The 13,680-nt window shown below is 39.6% G+C and overlaps 1 protein-coding gene across 1 annotated transcript in view; it reads left to right on the top strand.

The window, feature by feature from the left end:
- Positions 1–13,606, top strand: part of ALPK3 (alpha kinase 3) — a 183,402-nt gene extending 169,796 nt beyond the window's left edge. Inside the window, exons 10-15 of the mRNA XM_069765556.1 lie at positions 1,107–1,142; positions 3,213–3,487; positions 5,487–5,575; positions 5,994–6,211; positions 6,299–6,347; positions 8,863–13,606. Of these exons, the coding sequence (XP_069621657.1) occupies positions 1,107–1,142; positions 3,213–3,487; positions 5,487–5,575; positions 5,994–6,211; positions 6,299–6,347; positions 8,863–9,211 (1,016 nt within the window). The 3' untranslated portion in view covers positions 9,212–13,606. The remainder of the gene's footprint in view (positions 1–1,106; positions 1,143–3,212; positions 3,488–5,486; positions 5,576–5,993; positions 6,212–6,298; positions 6,348–8,862) is intronic.
- The last annotated feature ends 74 nt before the right edge of the window (positions 13,607–13,680 follow it).

The following is a 13,680-nucleotide window of genomic DNA, read 5'->3' on the forward strand; positions in this document are numbered from 1 at the left end:
TGATGGAAATGTTGTCTTCCTTTTTTATTGAAAATTAAGTATTAGGTATTCTTCCTATGGCCGTGGCTTGGAGTATTGTGGAAACAGCTTTGAATCAAATAAAAATCACTCCGGCATCTTTATTTTTTCCGCATAAGCAAAAGGCAAATCTAGATGCTGATATATAGATTAATAAGAAAATATGAAAGGTCTTAAAATATAGCTGTACATGTAAAGCTGTGGCTTGTATATTCATTGAGCGCAACTATTTTCAGAATGGTTTATTTGCAATACATAGTGGATGCTTTCCTGAAACGGAAAGTACTTGCAAGCAGCATGATACAAAGAATAGCAGGTTTACCCAGAATCCTTTGCAATAGGCGGAGCTATGCAAATCATCTCTTTCCACCCCAGTCTAATCCACAGCGCTTGGAACCGCCAAGCGTGCAATGCTGCGGATTAGTTTCTAAATTTACACAGCCAACCAATTCCTACCTGTGGACACGTGTTTCGGGCTTTAGGCCCTCATCAGCACAGGGCTGGAATTGGTTGGCTGTATGGAGTGGGGCTCGGTGAGCAAGCGATACATATATGCTAGCCACCTTAGGGAGAGACTATTTAGCCCAACTTGGGTCTCTCCCTAAGGTGGCTAGCATATATGTATCGCTTGCTCACCGAGCCCCACTCCATACAGCCAACCAATTCCAGCCCTGTGCTGATGAGGGCCTAAAGCCCGAAACACGTGTCCACAGGTAGGAATTGGTTGGCTGTGTAAATTTAGAAACTAATCCGCAGCATTGCACGCTTGGCGGTTCCAAGCGCTGTGGATTAGACTGGGGTGGAAAGAGATGATTTGCATAGCTCCGCCTACTGCAAAGGATTCTGGGTAAACCTGCTATTCTTTGTATCATGCTGCTTGCAAGTACTTTCCGTTTCAGGAAAGCATCCACTATGTATTTCCTTTAAGTAGAGGGCTTTTCGGTCTCTTTCGTCCCGCTATATTTAGCCCAACTTGGGTCTCTCCCTAAGGTGGCTAGCATATATGTATTATTTGCAATAGTAACTTTGATTCAAAGCCTTTCATTCATTTATTAATATGTTAATTAGTGTTTTTGCTTATATTACAGTTTTGGCTGGATTCATTTCTAAAGAGGAAGTTGAAGGTAATATATGAGAGCTGCAGTATTTAACCAAAGGAAGCAAAACTATGTCTGGAGATAGTAAATAAATATGAGGATTTTTGTTTTTTATTTGTGATATACAGTATACTGTCACTATTTGGTGTTATTTGCTGGATACTACTCGCATTTGTTTGCGTGCTTTGAGTATTATTTCCATTTTGGGCTTTGCTCATTGCTACGTGAAGAATTTGTCATACCATGGCTCCCAGCAGAATATGACGGACCTTACTGACTTGTAATGGAGGTCAGTTGGTTTTCACCTGGTGTCAATCATTTTGATTATACAAAAAGATGGAATATTTGACATAGGCTCATTTTAGTGATCCTAACCCAATTGTGAAGATAGCCCCCAAAATGTGTTTTCTGTAGATACAGCAGGACAAGCTACATACAGTGGGGCAAAAAAGTATTTAGTCAGTTAGCAATAGTGCAAGTTCCACCACTTAAAAAGATGAGAGGCGTCTGTAATTTACATCATAGGTAGACCTCAACTATGGGAGACAAACTGAGAAAAAAAAATCCAGAAAATCACATTGTCTGTTTTTTTAACATTTTATTTGCATATTATGGTGGAAAATAAGTATTTGGTCAGAAACAAAATTTCATCTCAATACTTTGTAATATATCCTTTGTTGGCAATGACAGAGGTCAAACGTTTTCTGTAAGTCTTCACAAGATTGCCACACACTGTTGTTGGTATGTTGGCCCATTCCTCCATGCAGATCTCCTCTAGAGCAGTGATGTTTTTGGCTTTTCGCTTGGCAACACGGACTTTCAACTCCCTCCAAAGGTTTTCTATAGGGTTGAGATCTGGAGACTGGCTAGGCCACTCCAGGACCTTGAAATGCTTCTTACGAAGCCACTCCTTCGTTGCCCTGGCGGTGTGCTTTGGATCATTGTCATGTTGAAAGACCCAGCCACGTTTCATCTTCAATGCCCTTGCTGATGGAAGGAGGTTTGCACTCAAAATCTCACGATACATGGCCCCATTCATTCTTTCATGTACCCGGATCAGTCGTCCTGGCCCCTTTGCAGAGAAACAGCCCCAAAGCATGATGTTTCCACCACCTTGCTTTACAGTAGGTATGGTGTTTGATGGATGCAACTCAGTATTCTTTTTCCTCCAAACACGACAAGTTGTGTTTCTACCAAACAGTTCCAGTTTGGTTTCATCAGACCATAGGACATTCTCCCAAAACTCCTCTGGATCATCCAAATGCTCTCTAGCAAACTTCAGACGGGCCCGGACATGTACTGGTTTAAGCATTGGGACACGTCTGGCACTGCAGGATCTGAGTCCATGGTGGCGTAGTGTGTTACTTATGGTAGGCCTTGTTACATTGGTCCCAGCTCTCTGCAGTTCATTCAATAGGTCCCCACGCGTGGTTCTGGGATTTTTGCTCACCGTTCTTGTGATCATTCTGACCCCACGGGGTGGGATTTTGCGTGGAGCCCCAGATCGAGGGAGATTATCAGTGGTCTTGTATGTCTTCCATTTTCTAATTATTGCTCCCACTGTTGATTTCTTCACTCCAAGCTGGTTGGCTATTGCAGATTCAGTCTTCCCAGCCTGGTGCAGGGCTACAATTTTGTTTCTGGTGTCCTTTGACAGCTCTTTGGTCTTCACCATAGTGGAGTTTGGAGTCAGACTGTTTGAGGGTGTGCACAGGTGTCTTTTTATACTGATAACAAGTTTAAACAGGTGCCATTACTACAGGTAATGAGTGGAGGAAAGAGGAGACTCTTAAAGAAGAAATTACAGGTCTGTGAGAGCCAGAAATCTTGATTGTTTGTTTCTGACCAAATACTTATTTTCCACCATAATATGCAAATAAATTGTTAAAAAAACAGACAATGTGATTTTCTGGATTTTTATTTCTCAGTTTGTCTCCCATAGTTGAGGTCTACCTATGATGTAAATTACAGACGCCTCTCATCTTTTTAAGTGGTGGAACTTGCACTATTGCTGACTGACTAAATACTTTTTTGCCCCACTGTAGTTCTATACTTTCTTCACTGCTTCAATGAATTTCACTTTCTCTATTTTCTCAGTTGGAGAAGAAATTGAGATGACACCAATGGTTTTTGCAAAAGGGTTAGCTGACTCTGGCTACTGGGGAGACAAGTTTTTTGGAAGGATAGTTATGGAAGATCCGCATGCTGGAAAGGGATTTCTGAGGAAGTCCTGCAGGGTGAAGGTGATTTATGGGTTGGAACCAATCTTTGAGTCAGGAAAAACCTGCATTATCAAAATCCAAAACCTTATCACTTTTGGGACCAAAAATGAAAGCACCTTAGTGGAGAAGAATTATGACATCACTATTCAGGTAAGTGTCAGAAAATGAGAGAAAAACTGTGCAGAGACTGAAACATTACATCAAACTTTCTCAAAAATGGACATAAAAAGAAGACTTTTTATAAAATTACATGAAAAGAGCTTGCATTTCAAATGGCCATCAATTGTTAGTAATGTTTTGCCAGTGTGATTTCCATTTCCAATGTGCACTTGAGACTCTAAAGCCGGTCAAAGGAAAAGATTTTGAGCATCCACTTTTACCTTTAGTGCTCATTCAGACAGGTGTATAATATGGACACGTGCTGTCTGAGTTGAAATCAATAGTTGACTTATAAATATGGATGTCACATGGACACAAACTACAGACAAACAGATGGCGCATGGATGAATGACAAAACGGGTGAAAATAGTCCTAGATTTCTGGATGAATATCTTTTGATTTTTTTCATACCCTCTTCTGACCTTAGCTTAAATTGAATAGTAAACCTTCTTGTTAGTTTATCCAAACACATCAATAATAATTAAAGGGAATCTGTCACCAGGGTTTTGCTACCTCATCTAAGAGCAGCATAATGCAGGAAAAGAGACTCTGAGTCATGCAATGTATCAGGAATTTCGGGGCCCGTACTGGCAAAATTATCAAGACTCCATCCAGGCTGCACCCCAGCACCTTCCACAGTCTCACTGTTCATTCTTGGAAAATTTCCACTCTGCGCCACATCCTCACCACACATGAAAAATTCCCATTGAACATACATAGCCAGAAGCTTTTATTTTGGCCAAAAGTTTTGGCAGCCACCACCACGACAAGGTCGAGTCTTTTGGCCAGGCCGCACTTTACTCTAACCTATTAAAGATTTTCTTAAGCTATCCAATACTCTTTTTAGGTATATTTTTCTTTATTTGTGAATCTGTTGCATACATTTTTTTAAACTAATTACAACCAGATTGTCATAATATTTTTATAATCTGTATTTCTGATTGCAGATTATTGTATTCTGTTTTCTGTATATTTATGGAAGGTGCTCTCTTGCCTGTTTGGAGATATGGACATTGGACATATGCATGTATATAAATCACAAGACATTATAGGGGATTCCCTTCCTTGAGAGAGTTTTCTATACATGTTCTCATGTTTATTGACATGCAGATGTCACTGCTCAGGAAGGGGGAAGAGGTGAGCTGTGATACCACCTGCTGCGAATGGTGGACTCTTTTATCTCCCATTGTAATCCAGCTTGTTACGATAATGAGGTGACTGCTGAATAGTGATCTCTTCTGGACGTGTCAGACTATTAGAAAAACTGTTTCTGTTTATTTATTATGTTATGATATAAGGGGAGACACAAACTTTAAAGTAAATTCTTCCAAACCTTTAAACTATGATTAAAAGTATAGGCCATTTTCTGGTTCTCTTTGCTTCTGCTCACCGGGCCCCATACAACACTAATGTCAGTAATTCCCTGATGGTGGCCCTGTACACCTGGCACTCTATGTACACTTTTTATTGACAGTGCGCTGCTTATCACAGGAGGGGGCACACTCTGACAATATGGCACATAGTGACAAAATCTTCATTGTAAGTAAACAGCACCACACAGCCTACTAAGTGGCACATCCTTGAATTCAGTCTTTTAACCCTACCCATGCTGACCTCAGAAAACATAGCATAAACCTGCTGATAGATTCCCTTTAATAGGTACTCGATTCAAAGAAAGCATAACCTTATTGGATAGAAAGTTAGCTTTGAATAGGGCAGCCATCTACTTGAACTTATTACTTTATCAGAGCCTGGGTCCACTAGAGGTTCTCCTTGTATTTTATTAGTCCAGCCAAATATGATATTCTGATAACTGGATTTTTTAAATTAACTCAGATAAATAGTAATAATTAGAATAATCAATTCAGAGATAAAGATAGCTCCTACTTTGTTGGTTCTACACACTGCCACTAGAATATATGTGTTCCTTTATCATAAATAGTATTTCCTCTACACAATTGTACCATTACATTTTATGTTTATCTTCAAGGAATGTAAAATTCAGAACACAACCAGGGAATATTGCAAGATATTTGCTGCTGAATGCAGAGGGGTCCCCAACTTTGGAAAGTTTCCAGAGTAAGTATGGTATAATATAAACATGCTCATTGATCATTATTCTCCTTTTTTGATATCTATTTAGTTGGAGCAGATTTGCTAATAATAAACTATTAAGCAATAAACGGTTTTAAAATTTAGACTTATTTTTATAGAGATCGTATATCACTTACCTATTTTTACCAGTTCAAAGGTGTCTCATATTACTTGGTGACAGAACCCTGTCAGTAGACCACAGGGTGCCAGGAACAAACTGCATAGGCATTTGTGCTGTTTATTACATATGCAACTCAAATTGAACACATTTAAGCTAATTTCTATTGCTAAAAGGAATCTGTCACCAGATTTTTTGGTCCCCCATTGGAGCAGCATGATGTAGGTGAAGAGACCCTGATTCCAGTGATGTGTCACTTACCGTACTGGTTTGCATTTCTTCCAGGATCTTACCTCTGAACTTGATTTATCGACCTGCCAACAATGTCCCCTATGCTACCATAGAAGAGGACCTGGAAGGCGGATTTGAGAAGTACTGCATCCGAGATCTTTCAGGAAAATTACACATGAAAAACAGCACAGAAATTGAGCAGAAATGCTGCACTTTTCAGCACTGGGTGTATCAGTGGACAAATGGGAATTTCCTTGCCACCACTTTAGAAGGTGAAAAGAAGAGCTGAGGCGAAACAAGTTTTTTTTTTTTTCATTTTTTATAAATGCATGCATTTATATGAATATTTGCTTTTCCAGGTGTGGGGTGGAAACTAACCAATATAGGGATTGCCACAAAATCTAAAGGGTGAGTAAAGAGAATGTAATAGGCTTCTCATCATATATGTTTTAAAATGATGTAAAATACATTCTTTATATAGAAAAGCATTACAATTTGAGAATCCTCAGGGGTTGATACCTTTTAATGGCAAAAGATGGTAACAAAGATCTATCGAGACTCTTCAGGTCTCTCTATCAGGCTCAGTATAACACAAAATCTAAAGAGTCATATAGCTATACACAACAGGACACAGGAATAGTGAAGTAAGTAAAACAAGTGGCACAAAGCAGAATTATCAATATGGCTCACACAGTACAAAAATATATTGATATATTTTTCCTGTATTTTCCTGTATTCTTTACATAAGCGTTTTGTGCCAAATGAAGAATAGCTGATAAGTGGGTTACTTTCATATTACGGTACTTTAATGAGCTTTGATGGTACCTTCTTGTCTATTGAACATATATATTAAATAGAGGAAGAGAAGACATCAGATGACCTCTAAGAACATTGGAGCTCCTGGGGACTGTTTTTTCATAAAAATTGATGTTGCCTAATTTTTAAGAAATCAACCAAACTACCAGCCATCCTGTGCTTTTTTTTTTACAATTTTAAATAACAAAACACAATAAATGAGAATGGTGATTTGAAGGCACACAAACTCCATGATGATGCGGCTGCTACCTATAGTAATCAGAACAGAAATGTCATCAGACTCAATATTGCAGCCTCAGACCTTAAAGGGAACCTTTCAGGTTCACTGACTGTTCCCAGCCACTAGTATCTATATATATAATTGTCTAAGGGTTTTTCCGTCTGTCTGTCCTGGAAATCCCGCGTCTCTGATTGGTCGAGGCACAGCATGGCGACGATGATGTCCTAAAGGTTGCCTCGACCAATCAGCGACGGGCACAGTCTGCTGCGAATTCGCCGCGACCAATCAGTGACAGGCACAGTATCGACATAGATGTCATAATGGTTGCCATGGCGACGATGATGGCATAAAGGTTGCCTCGACCAATCAGCGACGGGCACAGTCTGCAGCGAATTCTGGAATTATCATTGTCCATATTCTACGGGGACATGCATGTTCTAGAATACCCGATGCGTTAGAATCGGGCCACAATCTAGTAGAGATATAAATGCCAATTCCTGTACTCTAATAAGGTGTTTGATGTGCTAACGTAAGGATACAATCAGTGATGAGCAAACATGCATGGATAACGATAACGCCTTTTCCGAGCATGCTCAGGTGTTATATATTGCTCAAGAATCAAATATCGTAGGCACTACTAAATATGTGGTGCTCAAGTAGGCGCCCAAGCCGTACAAGGTTAACGATAAACTTGGCACACACAAAGCATAAATGCAGTGAAGGTTTAATGAGGCAAAGTACATACAGTAGACGTTTCGGTCTGTTTAGACCTTCATCAATGTACCATATTTTTCGGACTATAAGACGCACCGGACCATAAAACGCACCCCAAATTTGCAGAAAAAAGATTTTTTTATAAGATGGGGGTCCGTCTTATTGTCCAAATTTACAGTATCTTACCTGAGGGCTGGCGGTGGCAGAGCAGGGTCACAGGAGGCATGGTGTCGGCAGAGGTGGGGTGATGCGGTATGGCGTGCACCTGAGCAGGGTCCCTTCCTGCTTGGATGGGCGACGCCATGGCCTGGTGTCCATGGGGGAAAATGGCAGCCGCGATCTCCATCTGTGCACGCGCGGCCTCCTGCGGCCATTTTCCTGAAGCCCCGGGAAGCAGAGCACTCCATCTGCGCATGCGCAGCCTAAGGAAGATGGCCGCTGCCACTGAGACACCAGTGATTAAACCGGCTCTGCTGCTCACATTGGATCCCGGGCCGCTGCATCACCTCACCTGTGGAAGGGACCCTGCTCACGCCATTCCCTTCATCATCCCCACACCTCTGCCGCTGCACCTCTGCCGCCGCCACCACACCACTGCCGGTAAGCCTGCATTATGACTATAAGACGCACCCCCCATTTTACTCACATTTTTTGGGGGGGGAAAGTGTATCTTGTAGTCCGAAAAATACGGTACCTCACTTAAATACTTCTGAGTATAGGGGTCATATTATAAGGAATGCGATTCCCCACGGTAAACGAGAAAAAAGTCTCCAGATATGCCGGGTATGACGCAACGTCGTAAGAGTTTGTGGGTGACGGACGCAGTATCCACCGCTAGTCCAGGAATTGGCATGTATACCACTATGCTTGCGACTGGGAACCGTCAGAGGACCTATAAATTTACTGAATACCATCTATTAAATATGAACTTTTGACCATGTGTTTATATAAGTATTACATATGCAAATAATATACTGTATACGTAAATGAGACAGGAACTGTAATATATACTTTTTAAACTTTTTGAAAGATTTTTTTTATTTTGGTGAAGTTTTGATTTATTTTATATTTTCATATGTCATAACTACAGTAGTTATTTTTTCTTAATAACTTTTGATCTGGATAACACAAAAACTTTATTTTCACACTATTAAGTGTTTGTATCTTTTGCAGATATCAAGGAGTAAAAGAGAGCTGCTATCCTGAAGCCCTGGAGGAATTTTCTACAGTTCACCAATGCAATAGTTATTGTGAAATGCTAGATCTCAAGTCCTTAAAAGCAACTGAAGGTCTGCAACCTCCCCCCAAGCCAAAGGGCTCAAGGAGTCCACAGATGGGAAGAAAAACTGGTTCTGCTCAGTCAAGCCCCCAGATACAAAAGAAAGCTATGTCAAGCCCGCAAACTGCAAGAAAAGGTGGTGTCAGCCCTAAAGCCACCCGAAAAGCCATAGATGCCGGTGACCCACAATTAGTTCCCAAAAACAAAGGAAGTGAGGGATTAACAGTTCCAAAATCACAATAAACTCTGAAAATATCCCATTTTGCGACATGCTATTCCTGGACTTGACGGCAACTGCTATTTTAATGACTAGACTAAGCAGACGTATGGGATGCACTAACGTTCTTCTCTGTTTTACATACCATAACAGAGTGGCTGTGGACAGCCTAACCTGTGTGGGGTGAATCTGAAATGGAAGGTGAGCAATTAAGGTGCATTTACTCTTGAAACAAAGACTATGTGCTATAAAGAGGTTATCTATATTTGCTACACTACTGCTAAAAGAGCATGGTGTTTCAAGACAAAACTACAATTGTAACATACAGTGTAAAAGATGAAGGTGGACTACAAATCTCTCCAAAGATTTGTTCTGTAATCACAAGTTTAAATGCACCTCCTCTGCAACCATCATGTGCGACTAATGGATAAAGAGCACAATTGTACAAAATCCAGAGTATTTTCTTATTACTTCACGACTCAGATTTACTATACCATCTTCTTGGTCTGTTTCGTAGCACATCAGGAATGACGCAAAAGTGATTTTTAGTCCAGACAGTAGGACGTGTACTGAAGTTTACCCAGCAAATTTCAGTGTTTCAAGTGGAAATTTCCAAACTGCCACAATGGTACTAGCCATCTAACTATTACAACCAATGTATCCTGAACTGTTGCTCCTTGTGCCTCACTGCACGATAACGATATTCTCAGGAGATAGTGTGGTCTTGTTTTTGCACTGGCATATAGTTTGTTAAATCTCAGGGTGTTTCTTCCAATGTCAATTATTGGACAAGTCTTTTAGGCTCTATTTAATTGGGATTCAAAAATATGTGGTTATTATTGCAATTTAGAGTACTGCATAAGAGAATTCCTTATGGACCTAAAAGGCATCATATTCTGGTGGCAGTAACATCATAGGACGTTTGACTAAATCCTGAACCGTTGGACTAGTTTTGGTTATTTTTTGGAGTCTCCAGAGTGATCACAGCACTTTCTAGCTAATGAATGTATTTCAGAAATTCAGAAAATGCGTTGAGTATATTAGTTATGACAATTCTGTGACAACTGAGCCCAAAAGAAATCGGGAAGATGGCAAACACACCATCTACTCACTTGCTACTCACTTTGCATGAAACTGAGCATTTGGTGTAACAGAAGCCTAACTGCACTAGCAAAACTACGTTTCTGTAATCTAATAACATAAGATATTGTGCCAGAGGTAGCATTCTACATTCGGATTGCCTCTTCTGTGAGTTTGGATGCTTCATTCTCCCTGGATGTCAATAACTTCTGTTATCAGTGCCCATGACAGCCATAGATATAGGAATACAGTGTATGAGGCAGTAGCAGCTACCACCACCAATCATAACAGATAGCAAGTAGCTCCTGATAACTTCATACACTGGGAGAAAAGACACCAAAAATAGAGAGCAGAAAGTTTTGATGAAATACAAGGGCAAGCATGTCATTAGAACAAAAGTTGCATTTAGTATTGATGTACAGTACAATCTGTATATAAGAGAAGTTAGGAAACTACAGGTTACACTCCGTATATATAGGCTAAGCAACCACTGCACATGTTGGGTCTTCTGCTTCATGGTTCCAAAGTGCCAACCTGCTCTCTATTCCATTGCATATGAGGTATTTGGCTTTAATGGAGTTCTAGAGGGAGTTCTAGAATAACCTCCTCTACATGACTTTTCATTACATCAGAGCAGTGCCCTCCAGCCTAAGTTGTGAGCCACATGTACCTCCCAAAATGGTGGTACCTCTAAATACTCAACTGTTATGGCCTAATAGTGCCAGGAGTGTCATAATGTTAAAGAAACTTAACAAAAAGGTCAAAGCCAATTATCTGTTAATGCTAAGTTAACTATGTTAGATCTTTAAAAGATGTTTTCCCCTTAAATTCCTATTTTTGGCTCAACACCATTTGTATTCCCTAATAGTACCAGCCTTGTAGGACATATATTTCAACTGAAAATCTCCTAGAAGCTGAACTAAGGTCTATATAATCGATTAAGGAGTAAGCCAAAAAGTATTTTATTCATAGGCAGAGGTAGCAGTAACCCTCAGGTCAAATGCCTCTCTGTAATATGAGGACAACTGAAATAAAGTGGCTCATGGTAGGTGGAGGGTCCTGTAACTTATGTTGCATTGGAGCCACAAAACTTTCAAGTTAATTGTATTTTACTCTCTAAGGAAAATGTTTGGTTTATGTCATGTGTTATTTGTCTTTGGAAAAGTTATTTTAAATTGGATAGATTGAGAATAAAGTTACAAATGTGACATTTGTTCAAGTCTAAAAGGTAAAAAAAATGTACCTACCCAACAGAGCCACAAAGTAATATCTTCTCATTTAGGCTCCATTTTGGGGCATAATTGTCTGTTAGAATCATAAAAAGTGGTCTGCAAGAATTATCGACAAATTATAACTTGTATTTTAGAACCTAATTTTTGCTTGTCAGAGATTTTGGAATGATATAGGAAACATTTTATTTCAGGGTTTGAAGTATTTTTCATTGGTGCCTCACCATAGCTACACAAAGTGTCTAAATAAGCCCATTTTGCTACAACATTTTGAGTGGTGCTCAGGGTTGCCAACCTGATTATTATCTTTTTCTGGGCAACTAATGAAAAAATCATAGGTAGCAAAAAATGTTATGATGAAACTGGAAAATGATAATAGATTATAAATTATTAGAGATGACTGCCGATTGATCTGCAGAGGACTGAGTTTAAGTAGAATTTACTGAAATTCGCAGTTTCACACAAATTCTAACATTTTGAGACTCAATTCACGGTTTTCAAAGGAAAGACTTGCGGGATGCCGTTTCCTACACTGTTGGAGCATCAGAGAGGAGGCTAACATCACTTTGCACTGCCACATGCCCCTCCCCATAATGCTTTGAAGCTATGACATCTTACTTTGTATGGAGGGGGTTAGTACCTGGGCCATCACAGATCACCAGGTTCCATTGGAGTACAGTTTATATGGCAGAGTCGTCTTCCATCTCCAGAGTTACTAGATAAGTCTCTGCTTTATAGAGTGTAAGCGCTGATAGTTAACAGGGTCCTCTCTCTCTTTCTCCTGTAGAGTCTAAGCTCTTATGCTCAACAGGGTCCTTTGTCTCTATTTTAGAGTTTAAGCTCTTATGGTTAATGGTGGGTCTTCACTTTCTTTCTCCTGTAGAGCGTAAGCTCCTATGGTCAGCAGGGTCTTTACTTTCTCTGTCCTGTAGAATGTAAACTCTTATAGTCAGTTGAGTCCTCTTTCTTGCCTGTAAAGTGTAAGCTTTGTGGACAGCGGTGTTTTCTCCTCCCTCCCAACATGCATTTTCCGAGCAATTACAATCTTTCATGTATTGAGATTTGAAAAATATCACTTGACACCACTTGCCAAGGTGCCAGCCGCTTTCCAACAGCATTGCATTTAGTTTAAGCGCCAATGTGACTTTGTGTATCACGTATTGAGATTTGAGCACATTATTTGCCATGAATCAAATTTTGGAGGAAAATTCAGCAAAGTCGGCGAATATGAGTTTCAAAATATCTGTTCATCTCTGTAAGTGACATATATCTACAGCCCAGAATACTGATACGAATATGTTAGAATCATTAATTGAAAAATGATGATAATTATAATTATGTATAACATTTTATAGCTCCTATCAATCAGCCAAACCAGATCTCCACTTTGCACTAACAAGGGGCAGTACCCTGAAACACAGTGTCTGCAAATTGAGATTCTGGTTTGGCTATTATCCTAAGTCATGTGACAAGGCTCGGTAAAGGGTCGACATTGACTGTTAGGATTTCTACTTCCAATAGGTGGCACTAGAGTTCTAGTTCTCTTCCTCTCTGAAGGGACAATTTGCTTATAGCTCCTATGAAAATTACGAACTCTTCTACTTTTTTTTGCGCCATTGGAAAAAAAATCCCCTATAGACATTTCTACAATTTATGACGGTTGGCAACCTGGTGGTGCTGTGAAGGCAAAGTGACTTCAGAAATACTGCCAACTTATGTAAATCTGTAAATCATGCTAAAACATGTTGATGTATAACAAATCTCCTTTTAGTGATTCCTTCAATGTGTTGGTAATTTAAAATATTCCATTATATTTCTAAGTAATTTTCAATATGTCAAAGATTGGAGATGCATGTTTTACAGAGCGTGGTCATGCACTTAATTTGTGACCAAACTTCTGTTAAATGTCATGGCTGTAAAATTCTGCGTCACAATCCCTTGCCTCTGATTAACCATAGAGTGCACAAAAAAGTCACTTTGCCTTAGTTTCTGTGCTTTCCATCATTGTAGTTGTATTTGCTTTTTTTTGTGAAAAATGTTAATGTTTATTTGCACATTTCTTTGGTGTATGAGAATCTATGAAGCACTTCATTAAAATGTTTTTATCCTTTATCTTGCATTATACATTCACACACACTTATCCAGGTTCATAGATAAACAAAATTCTGGCAATTTCTAGATACACT

Source organism: Ranitomeya imitator, chromosome 4 (genome assembly GCF_032444005.1).
Source record: "Ranitomeya imitator isolate aRanImi1 chromosome 4, aRanImi1.pri, whole genome shotgun sequence".
In the NCBI taxonomy this organism is placed as follows: domain Eukaryota; kingdom Metazoa; phylum Chordata; class Amphibia; order Anura; family Dendrobatidae; genus Ranitomeya; species Ranitomeya imitator.